Source organism: Carassius auratus, chromosome 27 (genome assembly GCF_003368295.1).
Source record: "Carassius auratus strain Wakin chromosome 27, ASM336829v1, whole genome shotgun sequence".
Taxonomy (NCBI): Eukaryota; Metazoa; Chordata; class Actinopteri; order Cypriniformes; family Cyprinidae; genus Carassius; species Carassius auratus.
In genome coordinates this window covers 30,453,124-30,467,144 of record NC_039269.1, presented here as the reverse complement: position 1 = coordinate 30,467,144, position 14,021 = coordinate 30,453,124, and the positions used below count along the sequence as shown (strand labels likewise).

The 14,021-nt window shown below is 39.1% G+C and overlaps 1 protein-coding gene across 1 annotated transcript in view; it reads right to left on the bottom strand.

The window, feature by feature from the left end:
* The window catches only part of zmp:0000000625 (cadherin-2), a 127,600-nt gene that overhangs the window by 37,661 nt on the left and 75,918 nt on the right, over positions 1 to 14,021 (bottom strand). The window contains exons 10-12 of the mRNA XM_026207138.1: positions 9,463 to 9,716; positions 9,081 to 9,223; positions 2,554 to 2,787 (exon numbers count right to left, since the gene is read on the bottom strand). Coding sequence (XP_026062923.1) covers positions 2,554 to 2,787; positions 9,081 to 9,223; positions 9,463 to 9,716 — 631 coding nt within the window. The remainder of the gene's footprint in view (positions 1 to 2,553; positions 2,788 to 9,080; positions 9,224 to 9,462; positions 9,717 to 14,021) is intronic.

Genomic DNA, 14,021 nt, shown 5'->3' with positions numbered 1-14,021 from the left:
GGTTTAATAGAATCCTTTTTCATTGACTAAAGTTTATCCATGGCTCTAAATTTAGTTAAATGTATTGTTCATTCCAGGGTTGTTGTTGTGAAAATGTGTATGGTTTAGTTTTTTTGTTTCATGGTGCTGGCCACCTCCTATAAATTCAGTGTATGTTTTGTCTAGTGAGGTTGTTACTTATTGTACCCTGGTAAAGGTGGTGTGGAATGTTGCCCTCTGTCAGTTTGAGAGGATCATGTACAATTATGTTCTTTGTGAATACTGGATATCTCCTGTGATGTAATCTGAGTGGAATACAATTTTTGGTCTTTTTTGTTTCTAATAAGGTTTGATCACTTTTATCTTGCGTAAGTAAGAATTAATAGAACTATTACAACTGAAAACAACTTTGCTCCCTGTTTTGTGGCTATGGACTAATTTTTTTGTTGTTGTTGTGATCTTCTCAGGCTCATGACAATCTTTCACAGATACCCAACTCTATGAATTAATTGTATAAATGCAGGAGGAACCGTTTTCTGAAAAGTTAAGATGGCATTTTCTATTAATTTTCATAATGCCTACTAAAACAGTGCTAATAAATGCAGCACTACTTTGTTCACTGCGGTAACCGGGACAACAGCTCTACTTCTGCTGCTCTATATTTGTCATCTGCTGACAGACAGTAGATTTATAATTTCAGATTTTTAGAATGTTGAGATTTTTTAGAATGCATATTAGCTTATGTAGAACTGTTTTTTGAAGCAGCTAAAATATGTTGTATCATCCTTTAAAGGGGGGTTGAAATGCTATTTCATGCATACTGATTTTTTTACACTGTTAAAGAGTTGGATTCCCATGCTAAACGTGGACAAAGTTTCAAAAATTAAGTTGTACGTTTGAAGGAGTATTTCTGTTCCAAAAATACTCCTTCCGGTTTGTCACAAGTTTCGAGTATGGGTCTGTGTGACGTTAGATGGAGCGGAATTTCCTTATATGGGTCCTAAGGGCACTTCTCCCAGAAGAGCCCGCGCTCCCGTATAGCAGAGCACTGAGAGCAGAGACATTCACTGATCAGAGCGAGAGCGAAATGTCACAAAAGAAGTGTGTTTTTGGTTGCGAGGGCAAGACAACCCTGCACAGATTACCAAAAAAAAAAACAGCATTAAGGGACCAGTGGATGGAGTTTATTTTTACAGAGCATCAACGGAGTTGTGCAAGTGTTTTTGTTTGTTCCCTGCATTTCGAAGATGTTCAAAACTTAATTTGAACATGTAGTACATGTCAGTAGATAACATGTTATAAATATTTTTGTTAGTTTAAAATCCGGCCAATTTCATTTTTAAAAAGTCTTTTTGCAATTAATAAAAGGTTAGAGACCACTGCATTACATGCTGATTTCCTATACGAATTACCCTGAAAAGGTTTTTTTTTCTTCTTCTTCATTTTATTTACCATTTACTTTTGTTTTAGTTTGGTTTAGAGGTACAGACATTTTGTATAAAGGGAACAGAATTAAATTTAACTTTTTATTAAATTAAATTTAATTAAATTCAGAATTACATTAAACTTTTGGTTTAAACCCCACCCGCATCTTTTTTTATCCAAATACAGACACAATTATTTTGCTATTGCAGCATATACAGATGCTGTCCCTGCTGCACAGCCATTATGCTTCCTGTCAGCCATCCTGTTCCTGCTAGACATCGACTGATTACAATGACTTCTAAACGCAAAATTAAAGTATTGTGGATTTACTTTTCAGCAGTTCCATGATAAACTATTTAGAAGTGGGTGATGTGACCAGTATCTTGATTATGATTTTGATATGACTCATTTTCAACCACAAATTTGTATTGACCGAATCTCTCACCAGTTTGTAATGTCAAATTAATAAGAGTTTTTTTATATATATATATATATATATATATATATATATATATATATATATTTATTATTATTATTATTATTATTATTATTATTATTATTTTATGTTTAAAACTATGAAGCCCTAGAGCCCAACTGAAAACTCCTGTGTTGTAAGTTTTGCAAGCCTTTACCTCAGAAACTACGTAAACATCAAAGAGAAATGGTACATTATTTTGCATTGGAGAGACAACTTTTCCTCCTCATTTCAAAGGTCTGCCAGTAATAGCAAAAGACCAGCTGTGAGCTAGAATCTAGACTTCAACAACAGAAACATAGTTGAATTTGAATAGCAAAGTAATAGTATTGGTATTATGCAAAATATATGGTTATTTATTTTTATTTTTTTTAACAATCCAGAGACCAGAAAAATACCACAAACTGGCTTTTATGTAACATTCAAATAGATTTACAAATAAAATGCACAGCAATTAATTCAGATGTACTAAAAAAAAACCTAGTTTTTAATTATGTCAAAAAAGTAATGTGGTATCAACTGAAGATGTGCTGTGATGCTTCGTGTGCTTCCAGTGTAGACAGCTTGTGATCACTAAAATGAAAATTTCATTGCACATATCTGGTGTAGAAACTTATCAAGAGGCAGATGAGATGCAGTTTTCTGTACATTTCTGTTTGTGTGTATTTTCTCACCACTGAGACGCGTGATTGTCCAGTTCTTCCTGACATCGCTGGGTTGTAAAGGCAGCTCAAAGGAGAAGGGTCCAGTGTTGGGGTCCATGTCTGCATCCAATGCTGTGATATTAATGCCATTGTTTTCAGGTTTTTCACACATCTTTGCCTCTGCCGGGAAAACCTCAGGAGCATTATCATTTATGTCCAGGAGAAGGATCTGCAGAGTCCCGGTGCTGCTGGCCGGAGGAATCCCTGGAGACCAAACAGACTCATGATGAGCAACAGGAGAACAGGAACATGAGAACAGGAACATGAACATGAACAAACTGCCAGCAAACTCAAGATATGATTCATAACAAGATAAGGAGGGTGAAATACGTATTGCAATATGGGTCAATACTGAACTAAGTTTGTCGTCAGCAGTATTTACTATAGTATTGAAAATATAGGGAATATACAAGGAAATGAACTGGTTGAAACTGGTTCTTTAGTAAAAAACTCAGATTGACACTTAGACTTGAGAATGGACTCTTTCAATAGAACATTCTTGGTGTGAATAGTGTTAAAAGTTATTACTAAATCAAATGAGTTGTTTGCTCTATTCAGCTGAAATATTCAATACAATGGTTATGTTAAAGTGCATGAAACCCTGGTACTTCACACCTCATATTTTTAAAATAACTCAAGAAATTGAAGTGGAGTAAACATGCTGAAAAGGGGCAGTGTAGAGGGCTGGAAATGTGAGAAAAATAAAATAATAATAAAAACTTGACCACAAACTTCCTAGCATTTTATTATTAGAAATAATCATAATTAAATAAAAGCCATTGAATGTGTATTTAAACTTTCCAGGGTTATTAGTCAATAATACGGAGCCCCTCTGGTACCACTTTGTTAAAAAAAATATATATATGTAACTAACTCGTGGCCTCAAGATACTAACTCGTGGCCTCAAGATACTAACTCGTGGCCTCAAGATAAGTTAACTCATGGCCTCAAGATAAGTTAACTCGTGGCCTCAAGATAAGTTATCTCGTGGCCTCAAGATAAGTTAACTCGTGGCCTCAAGATAAGTTAACTCGTGGCCTCAAGATACTAACTCGTGGCCTCAAGATAAGTTAACTCGTGGCCTCAAGATAAGTTAACTCGTGGCCACAAGATAAGTTAACTCGTGGCCTCAAGATAAGTTAACTCGTGGCCTCAAGATAAGTTAACTCGTGGCCTCAAGATAAGCTAACTCGTGGCCTCAAGATAAGTTAACTCGTGGCCTCAAGAGAAGTTTACTCGTGGCCTCAAGATAAGTTAACTCGTGGCCACAAGATAAGTTAACTCGTGGCCTCAAGATAGTGAAGTGTCTGACACATGGACCCTTTGTTATTAAACTGGACAATGTACAGTAGTGCAATGTAATACTTCACATTCTGTGCAATATTATCTGTTTTAATATTCAGTGTAATATAATTTGCTGCAGTTCTGTTTCTATTTATTTACTAGTACTGTTCATCACAATCAATTCAATTCTGTTAATACAGTAATGTAAATCTTGTAGGCTGCATTTCCATAGTCCTTTATAATTCTTCTTCATATTTTATAGCATATATTTATACTTTTTACATGTATATAGGCTACTTGTTTATTTACCAACTTCTATTATTATTTATATTCCTTTAAATGTCTTGATGTGCACATCAACTGTGACACAAGAATTGTCCCCCGGGTTATCAATATCAATAAAGATCAAAGTATTTCTGATTCTGATTTTAAGATAGCCTATAGTAGTGTGCAGACTGGTTCATTAATTATTGAAGTGTTTCACATTTTGGAAAAGCATGTCTGTGTAGCCTACGATAAAACGTCAGAAGAGGGCGTTCTAGGCTTAGGTCACGGTACCTCCGTCTGGCTGTATGTATTTATGTGTATTTCCCGGTATTTCCCAGTTGACGGCAAGGAGTTGCGGGATGAAAATGCATTAGATGATCATATGAATAATTAGCATGACAAGTTAAGCAGGCTAATTCAACGTTAATGGCTATCAAGTCCGATAAAATATGTAACGTTAGTAACAGAGACTAAGATAGCAGTGACTTGATAGCCATTAACGTTGAATTAGCCTGCTTAACTTGTTATGCTAATCGTTAATGCTTCCAGCTCGAACACTCTATAAGAGATCGCTAACACATGTGACCACCTGGGCGGCAACGTCATCAGAACGCAAAGAATTATGGGTATGTTTGGCCAGTTAACATCGTCTGGCATAGCAGGCTAGTGTTCTGGCATGAAAATAATGAAAAATTAGCGTGAAAAACAGAATATAATCCTACAAAATGCAGCGGGCTAAAGAAAACATTGTCGGAGCATACCGCCTAAAACCAAATCCTAATGCAAAGATGAGATATGACGAGAAAATAAAGAGAATCAAAGGACTCGATCCTTACGAGCAGAGCGACTGGTCCAGGTAACACCCTCCAGCCCAAAAGAAGGGCATGTGAAAAGGCTGTGTTGTGGTGCTTTTACAGACAGCCTGAAGAGCTTGATGACATGTTTGCTTGCGATAATCAGAACTGTCCTATACAGTGGTTCCATTTAGACTGCGTGGGACTCAGCAGCGCACCAGCCAGAGAAGAGTCATGTGTCTGTGACTTATCACCCACAACCTACCTCATACAATTTCAGTTTCTCATCATTTCTATGAACTCTTTATAATGTTAATGTATTAATCTAAATGTATTTACATGTTAAATATGTAAAGAAACTGAAATTAAGTTGGTTGTTACTACTGTTTAAGTTATGTAATTGTGTTTGCAACCAAAGAACACTGATTTTGCACAATTCTTTCTTAATAAAGATAAAGGAGGCAGAATTACATTCAATATTTGTATTTTATTTACAGACATGGCTAAAAAAAACATTACATGTGAGAAGAGACATTACAAAATCTTTTTTTAGAAAACAAAAAAAAAACATTTTATATATTAGATGTGAGCATGGTGTATAATTCTAACATGACGCCTTCATAACAATATTTGGACACATTGGTCAAAGCACAGCACACAACCACAATTTTATCCAGCAAAGTCTTCAGCTCAGTCTCATGACCGGTGTGGACAGTGTCCGGTGATGGAGGTGGATTCTCAGGACCTTCCATCTCAGGTGCAGGTGTAGTGTCTGACAGTAACAATATAAAGAAATCGTGTCATATCCAAACCTCTATTCCTAAGGAATCCAGATTAGCTATACACAGGGGGCAACATACACCACCGTTCAAAAGTTTGGGGTCAGTAAGATTTTTAAATGTTTTTAAAAGAAGCATCTTCTGCTCACCAAGGCTGCATTTATTTGATAAAAATAAATCTATTTTAATATATTTTAAACTAATTTATTCCTGTAATCAAAGCAGGATCACACTCCAACATTCCATAGGCAGTAGAATAATCCATAGGCAAGACTCTAAGAGTTCCATAGGCACAGTCACCAAATAAATTGCAATGTAGCCTAGATGTACAACATTTAAAACTGATTAACGTTACGCTTTAATACACTGGTAACTTAAGCTCATTTTTTAGCCTTGTCATGCTAGTTAACAGTTAACATTTACAGAGAGTAATTGTAACTTACCTTTGTGAAAATGCTTTGAACACCATCATGTATGGTGAAGTGTTATCGAAGGTAATCTTGGCCTCCTTACCGCTGCTATCCATGCCATTCGTCGCCTTTTTGTCACCTCTGAAACATGGCTTGTACTATTATTTTTCCACGCTGGAAAACAACAAAATGATATTCCATTCTTAAGCTTTATGCCACTTCTATCGTGAGAACGACTATTGCAGTTTATAGGTAGACAGCATCTTGAACACTGTGTTCTTCCCTCATGCAAAGAAGTCTAGCGCCTAATGCTTGTGCCGCGGATTCCCAAAATGCTTTGCGTTCACCACTGGGAAAACGTCATGATGACGACACATTAGCGATCTCTTATGTCTTGCAGTTATCTTAACTCAGTAATTTGCCATCTAACTAAATGTTAACCATTCTAATTAAAACACTCTTACTTCTGTAAAGCTGTCACAATTATTCATATGATCATCTAACGCATTTTCATCCCGCAACTCCTTGCCATCAACTGGGAAATACCGGGAAATACACATAAATACATACAGCCAGACGGAGGTACCGTGACCTAAGCCTAGAACGCCCTCTGCTGACGTTTTATCATAGGCTACACAGACATGCTTTTCCAAAATGTGAAACACTTCAATAATTAATGAACCAGTCTGCACACTACTATAGGCTATCTTAAAATCTGAATCAGAAATACTTTGATCTTTATTGATATTGATAACCCGGGGGACAATTCTTGTGTCACAGCTGATGTGCACATCAAGACATTTAAAGGAATATAAATAATAATAGAAGTTGGTAAATAAACAAGTAGCCTATATACATGTAAAAAGTATAAATATATGCTATAAAATATGAAGAAGAATTATAAAGGACTATGGAAATGCAGCCTACAAGATTTACATTACTGTATTAACAGAATTGAATTGATTGTGATGAACAGTACTAGTAAATAAATAGAAACTGCAGCAAATTATATTACACTGAATATTAAAACAGATAATATTGCACAGAATGTGAAGTATTACATTGCACTACAGTACAGGGTCCAGTTTAATAACAAAGGGTCCATGTGTCACACACTTCACTATCTTGAGGCCACGAGTTAACTTATCTTGAGGCCACGAGTTAACTTATCTTGAGGCCACGAGTTAACTTATCTTGTGGCCATGAGTTAACTTATCTTGAGGCCACGAGTTAACTTATCTTGAGGCCACGAGTTAACTTATCTTGAGGCCACGAGTTAACTTATTTTGTGGCCACGAGTTAACTTATCTTGAGGCCATGAGTTAGTATCTTGAGGCCATGAGTTAACTTATCTTGTGGCCACGAGTTAACTTATCTTGAGGCCACGAGTTAACTTATCTTGAGGCCACGAGTTAACTTATCTTGAGGCCACGAGTTAGTTATATATATTATTATTTTTTGACAAAGTGGGACCAGGGGGCTCCGTACAATTATACAAATGTGGATGGACTTTAAAAAATGATATATTTCCTAGTATCTAATTTAGCAGCACTAGGTCCTACAGTCTCTGATCAAATGACATATATCGGTTTAACACTCTTTACCAGGGAGAATAAAGGCATATTTGCATTTCTGTTCATTCTTCTTTGAATTTCTGTTTACATGCTTTTCTTCTGTTTTTCCAAACATTGTGCCATCACAGTCATGACCAGATTTACACCTGAATCAATGCTGTAATTCGCACAACGTATTTTCAGTTAAAACAGACATGATGGATGGAACTGGAACATGGTTGGATCGCAACAGTAATACAGTAAAAAAGTATGTCTATAAAATCTTCAAATGGACATGAACTATTATCCATGCTGTGATGTTGTTAAATGCATCGTTGATCCATTAAAAGCTTTTTACAAACATATTACAAACTGCAAGAATGAAATGGGCTCATAAAAAAGAACCTATTTCCCTGTAATAATAAACACAATGAGTACTCGCACTGCAATGTGTAACATGCATATATTTGGTTTTTGGATTTTATTTTGGATCATTTATTAGTTGCATCTCATTTAGATTAATAGTCTTGTGTATTACATTTACATTACTTTTATTGATTTAGCAGACACTTTTATCCAAAGCGACTTAAAAATGAGGACAGTGGAAGCAATCAAAAACAACAAAAAGAGCAATGATATATAAGTGCTATAACAAGTCTCAGTTAGGTTAACACAGTACACGTAGCATGGGCTTTTAAATAATTTAATAAATAAAAAGAAAACAGATAGAATAGAAAAAGAATAGAGCAAGCTAGTGTTAGAGGTCTTTATATATATACACACACACAATTGCATAATCAATGAAAAGAAAATAGAATATAAAAAGACTAGAAAGGTACGACTGAATATGAATGAGTGGTGAATTTCTGTTCAAAATGTGGCATAATATGGATGTATTATTTTGCACTCACGACATAAATTACTAAATAACTGTCACTGCAACACTGTTTTATCAAAATATTGATCAAATATCAAAGCTAGAGTCTTTAAACTTTCAATTGATGCACAGTTTGTCCAGATCAAGTAAGAGAGTGATGTTTAACATGCTGTGAAAGTGAAACGATAATAAACTGGGGCCGTCGCCGATCCTTGAACGCAAAGGGGTTAAAAATTAATGCAGTTATCCAGGTGGTTAGGCATACATATGTTAGGTAAATGTATATTTATAAAAAAAAAAAAAAAAAAAAAAAAAAGATATTTTAGTCCCTAAAATGTATAGTACCAGGTCAAAATTGATGTGTGATTGATTATTCAGCACATCCTGTGATTAATTAAATTAAATAGCTTGAAAATGCATCTAGTGCATCAGCTCTCCTCATTCCCATGTCATACAGACAGCCTGATAGCTGCACATAAAGAAATACACAAACATAAGAAAACAAATATCATTTTGTCAGTCAGCAAACATACCGCTGTCAATGGCGAGGAACGTAGCTGTGTAGATATTGTCTTGAACAAATGGAGACTCTCTGTCTAAAACAGCGATAGTTGTGATCCTTCCGCTTATGGGATCAATTCTCAGCCAGTTTGCAGGGTCAGACAGCGTGCTGTACCTAAGAAGAGCATAAAAATGTTAAGATATACTAAAATCGAGGTTACATAAGATTTATATTCATTACATGCATTTTATATTACTGTTTTTTACAAAAGTTAGTTTTGGTCTTTAAATGCGATTTGTTGGACATCAAATGATTTCTTAAAAGAGAGTTAGACTTGATTGTCTCTCCAGTATGTATTTTTAATTCTCCTCAAATATGCAAGAGTGATATTTCATTCAACAGTTTGTGTGCACCTGAGGCTCTGCTGCTCGAAGCGGTCTGGATCCTGAGCAGTGAAGACAGTGATCTCAGACTCGGCCTGCATGCCCTCCTGCAGTCGGAGCACTTTAGGGTTGGGCTGGAAATATGGGCTCTCGTTGACATCTGTTACACGAATGGAGACGGTGGCCGTGGACTGACGGGGCAGACGGATGCCTTTGTCCAGAGGAACCTCATTTAGTGCAACCACCATCAGCACAAATGATCTGTTGATCTCATAGTCAACGGACTGAAATAAAGATGGAAAAGAAAGTGGAAAAAAAATTATAAAAATAATCATATGATTCAGCAATGTAGCCAGTCCATCTAAAATAAGGAGTATTATATTATATTCTTGCTTCAGTTCTGTAAAGTTTATGCAGTGGTTTGGTGTTTTGTGTCTTGAGCGCATGGTTTTTCTAATTCCTGATCATTACTGGCTGGTCTATAGTAATACAGTACAAACGCTCGCTTATCATTTATGGACCTCAAATATGACTTATTACCTGAAATATACTAGTTGCAGTAAGTTTACATGTCCGCTCAATCTAACATTATCCTACAGAAATGTGCGGTGTTCATGTGTCTGTGGAGTGTGGAGCTAAACAATAGCTCAGTGCAGGACAGATGGATGTGCAGGTGCGCTCACTTGCTCCTATAATACTCCATTTTTGGTCACACAGATAGGAGTAATGCATCTTTCAAATCTGTAAAGACTCTACTTTTATTTTTGGGTACTCACAATAACAACAAAACATGGTGCTTTTGTAAAATAATGAAAGCAACAGGATGTGCTTTCTGTCACCTCAGTTTCTGTGAACTCCAGCGAAACTGATGCTTATCTTACAGACATGAAAAATATTTACAAAGAGCAAAATGTCTACTTTCAAATAGAAAACAAATATTCTCAGATTATGTAGTCTGTATGAAACAAGGTGAAGCCTCTTTACTGTTTTTCCCTGACACATTCATAATCATTACTTCTGATGGTGTGCTGTGGCAAGCTTTATGTGTGCACTTGAGCACTTGCTTACATAGCATTTGGCTATGTAAGCAATTGAATGTGCATTGTAATGATTTAAATGGTTCATTAATAAACATGCGATTAGATTTTAGTTATTATGCTGCCTGTAGTTGGAACAAGCTCCCAGAAGAGATCAGATGTGCTAAAACATTAGCTACATTTAAATCTAGACTCAAAACTCATCTGCCTAGTCAACTAATGCTTCAAATGAATGATTACAAGTGGACCAGAAAAATCTTCAGTTGTTGGCAAGCCTACTATTTTTATGAAATGCTTTGCACACCTAGCAAAATTACCATTTGTTCCACTGTATATGGCTGGAATCAGAGGTGGGTAAAACATCTCCTACATCACGGGGTCTCCCTTTTTTTTCCTGATCTTCACAGTGAGCTGTCTAGATCGTGGAATAAGCCATATTCATCACGTCTTTTCAGCCCTCAAGTGCGCATTTATTCTGATATAAGAGGGTTGAAAGAAAATGGTTATGAAGCGATGCCCCGGGCGGAACAGACGCTCGCGAGCTATCTTTGCCCTGGTTCAGCGTCATCTATTAAGAACCCGACTTTGCCCACGAAGCCTTTAAAGATCACATCTAATTTAGTGGGTAAAGCTTACACAGCAGAAGGTCAGGCTGGAGCTTGCCTTCACTCGATAGCTTTGCTTCAGGCTTATCAGGCTGAGCTGCTGGGGGAGTTAGATAACAGTGAGGGAGTCAGCCGTGACGAAATTCGCAAACTTCGTCAGGCTACGGATTTATCTCTCAGGGCGACTAAAGAAACAGCACGTGCTATTGGTAGATCTATGGCTGCTTTGGTTTCTACAGAAAGACACCTTTGGCTTAATCTTTCAGATATTAAAGATAAAGATAGATCTTTTCTTTTAGACGCTCCCATTTCTCATGAAGGTCTGTTTGGTGATGCTGTGAATGAAGTGGTTGAAAGATTTCAAGAAAATAAAAAGCAATCTGAAGCTTTTAAAAGTTTTCTCCCTCGCCGATCTAATCCTGATGCTGCTGGGCGTGCAAGGCAGCCCCAGCCTTCATGCTCCTCATATAGTGTTTTTCAAAAAGAGAGTGTTGCGTCTCGCGCTCCTCCTGAAAAATCACGGGGACCGAGACAGCACTCACAGCCAAAGCAATCTAAGCAGAAGCCAGATCTGAGGACCGTTCTTCTCGCTAAGAAAGCTTCGGCTCAGAAGAAAAGGTCCTGACGCCAAATGGGTCAGACCTGTGAGGGCAGCCCCAATCAAGACGGTGCGGTGTACACCTCAGTATACGGTGCCCGTCCGGTCTCTGTGCTCTCAAGGGGCCGTCCTGCCAACCCCGCCACCCTTGGTGCCTCGGGGAGCAGCGGTCTCCAGCGGGTCTCTGGCGCTGTGTCTCCCAGACGCTGCGTCGGGCTCGCTCCCTCTGAGGGGGGTTCAAGAGCAGTTAGCGGGTGGTTCCTGCGCTTCGGCTTCAGGTCCCCGAACTAGCTGTTCAAATTACACCAGAGGCCAGCCTCGAGAGGCTGGTTCCCTTAGTAGAATGTCTGACAGAATGGAAAAGTCTGCCAAATATATCTCAATGGGTACTGCAGATAGTAGAGAAGGGTTACAGAATCCAGTTCGGTTCTCATCCCCACGCTACAACGGGGTGTTGCTCACAGTAGTGCATCCCGAGCAGGCTCTGGTCATGGAGCAAGAAGTGAAATCTCTTTTAGCGAAAAATGCTATAGAGCAGGTGTATCCTCCCGACAGGGCATCGGGTTTTTACAGCCGTTATTTCATTGTTCCAAAAAAGGATGGAGGGCTGCATCCCAATTTAATAATAATAATAATAATTCTTTACATTTATATAGCGCTTTTCTAGACACTCAAAGCGCTTTACATAGACAGGGGGTATCTCCTCATCCACCACCAGTGTGCAGCATCCACCTGGATGATGCGACGGCAGCCATATTGCGCCAGAACGCCCACCACACACCAGCTTACTGGTAGAGAGGAGACAGAGTGATGAAGCCAATCAGTAGACATGGGGATTGTTAGGAGGCCATGATGGTCAGAGGCCAATTTAGCCAGGATGCCGAGGTCACACCTCTACTCTTTCCGAAAGACATCCTGGGATTTTTTTAATGACCACAGAGAGTCAGGACCTCAGTTTAACGTCTCATCCGAAGGACGGTGCTTGTTGACAGTATAGTGTCCCCATCACTACACTGGGGCGCTAGGACCCACACAGACCACAGGGTGAGCACCCCCTGCTGGCCTCACTAGCACCTCTTCCAGCAGCAACCTAGTTTTCTCAGGAGGTCTCCCATCCAGGTACTGACCAGGCTCAGCCCTGCTTAGCTTCAGTGGGCAACCGGTCTTGGGCTCCAGGGTGATATGGCTGTTGATCTTCGTCTGTTGAATCGTACAGTTCAGAAATTAAAATTCAAGATGCTGACACTCAAACAGATCGTGACTCAAATCAGATCCGAGAACTGGTTCATCACGATAGACCTAAAAGATGCTTACTTCCATATCTCCATCCTCCCTCAGCACAGGAAGTTCCTAAGGTTTTCTTTCGGGGGCAAAGAATACCAGTATCAGGTACTTCCCTTCGGTCTAGCTCTCTCACCCCGCACATTCACGAAGTGCATAGATGCAGCTCTTGCCCTGCTCAGGCTGCAGGGCATACGTATTCTGAATTACTTGGACGACTGGTTGATTTTAGCGGAATCAGAACAGTTGGCAGTTCGGCATCGAGATGTCGTCCTCGCTCATATGCAGAAGTTGGGTTTGAGGCTCAATACCAAGAAGAGTGTGCTATCTCCATTACAGAGGACCACTTTTCTTGGGGTGGTATGGGATTTGGTCACGATGCGAGCCGCTCTTTCGCCCGCTCGTATAGCCAACATCCTCACAGCCACATCAGAGCTAGAGCTAGGCCAATCACACACTGTAAAACAGTTCGAGAGATTGTTGGGACCTTTACAGTGGTGGCTCAGGACCACACTTCGTACGATCAAGATCACGCGGCCTTGGTCATATGGAGAGAACACTGGTTCTTGTCCAAGGGTCCGGTATTGGGAGCTCTTTGTCATCGGGTTACCATTTCGACAGATGCTTCCCTTACCGGCTGGGGAGCGGTAATGGAAGGCAGCTCAGCTCAGGGTCTGTGGGAGAGCCATCATCACTCTTGGCACATCAACTGCCTGGAGATGATGGCTGTCTTCAAAGCTTTGAGGCACTTCCTGCCAGACCTGAGGGACCATCATGTGCTTGTCCGCACAGACAATACATCGGTGGTCTCTTACATCAACCGTCAGGGGGGTCTGGATTCTTAGCTCCACCACCCCGAGGTGGTGGAGCTCATATGGGAATCTTATGGCCAAGCAGAATTGGATTTGTTTGCGTCTCAGTACACGACACACTGTCCACTATGGTTCTCCCTTACTCATCCAGCCCCCCTGGGGTTGGACGCTATGGTATAGACGTGGCACTATATTTCACCCCCGGCCAGAGATTTTTTAAGCTTTGGGTGTGGCCTCTGAGGGGGCGCAACTCATA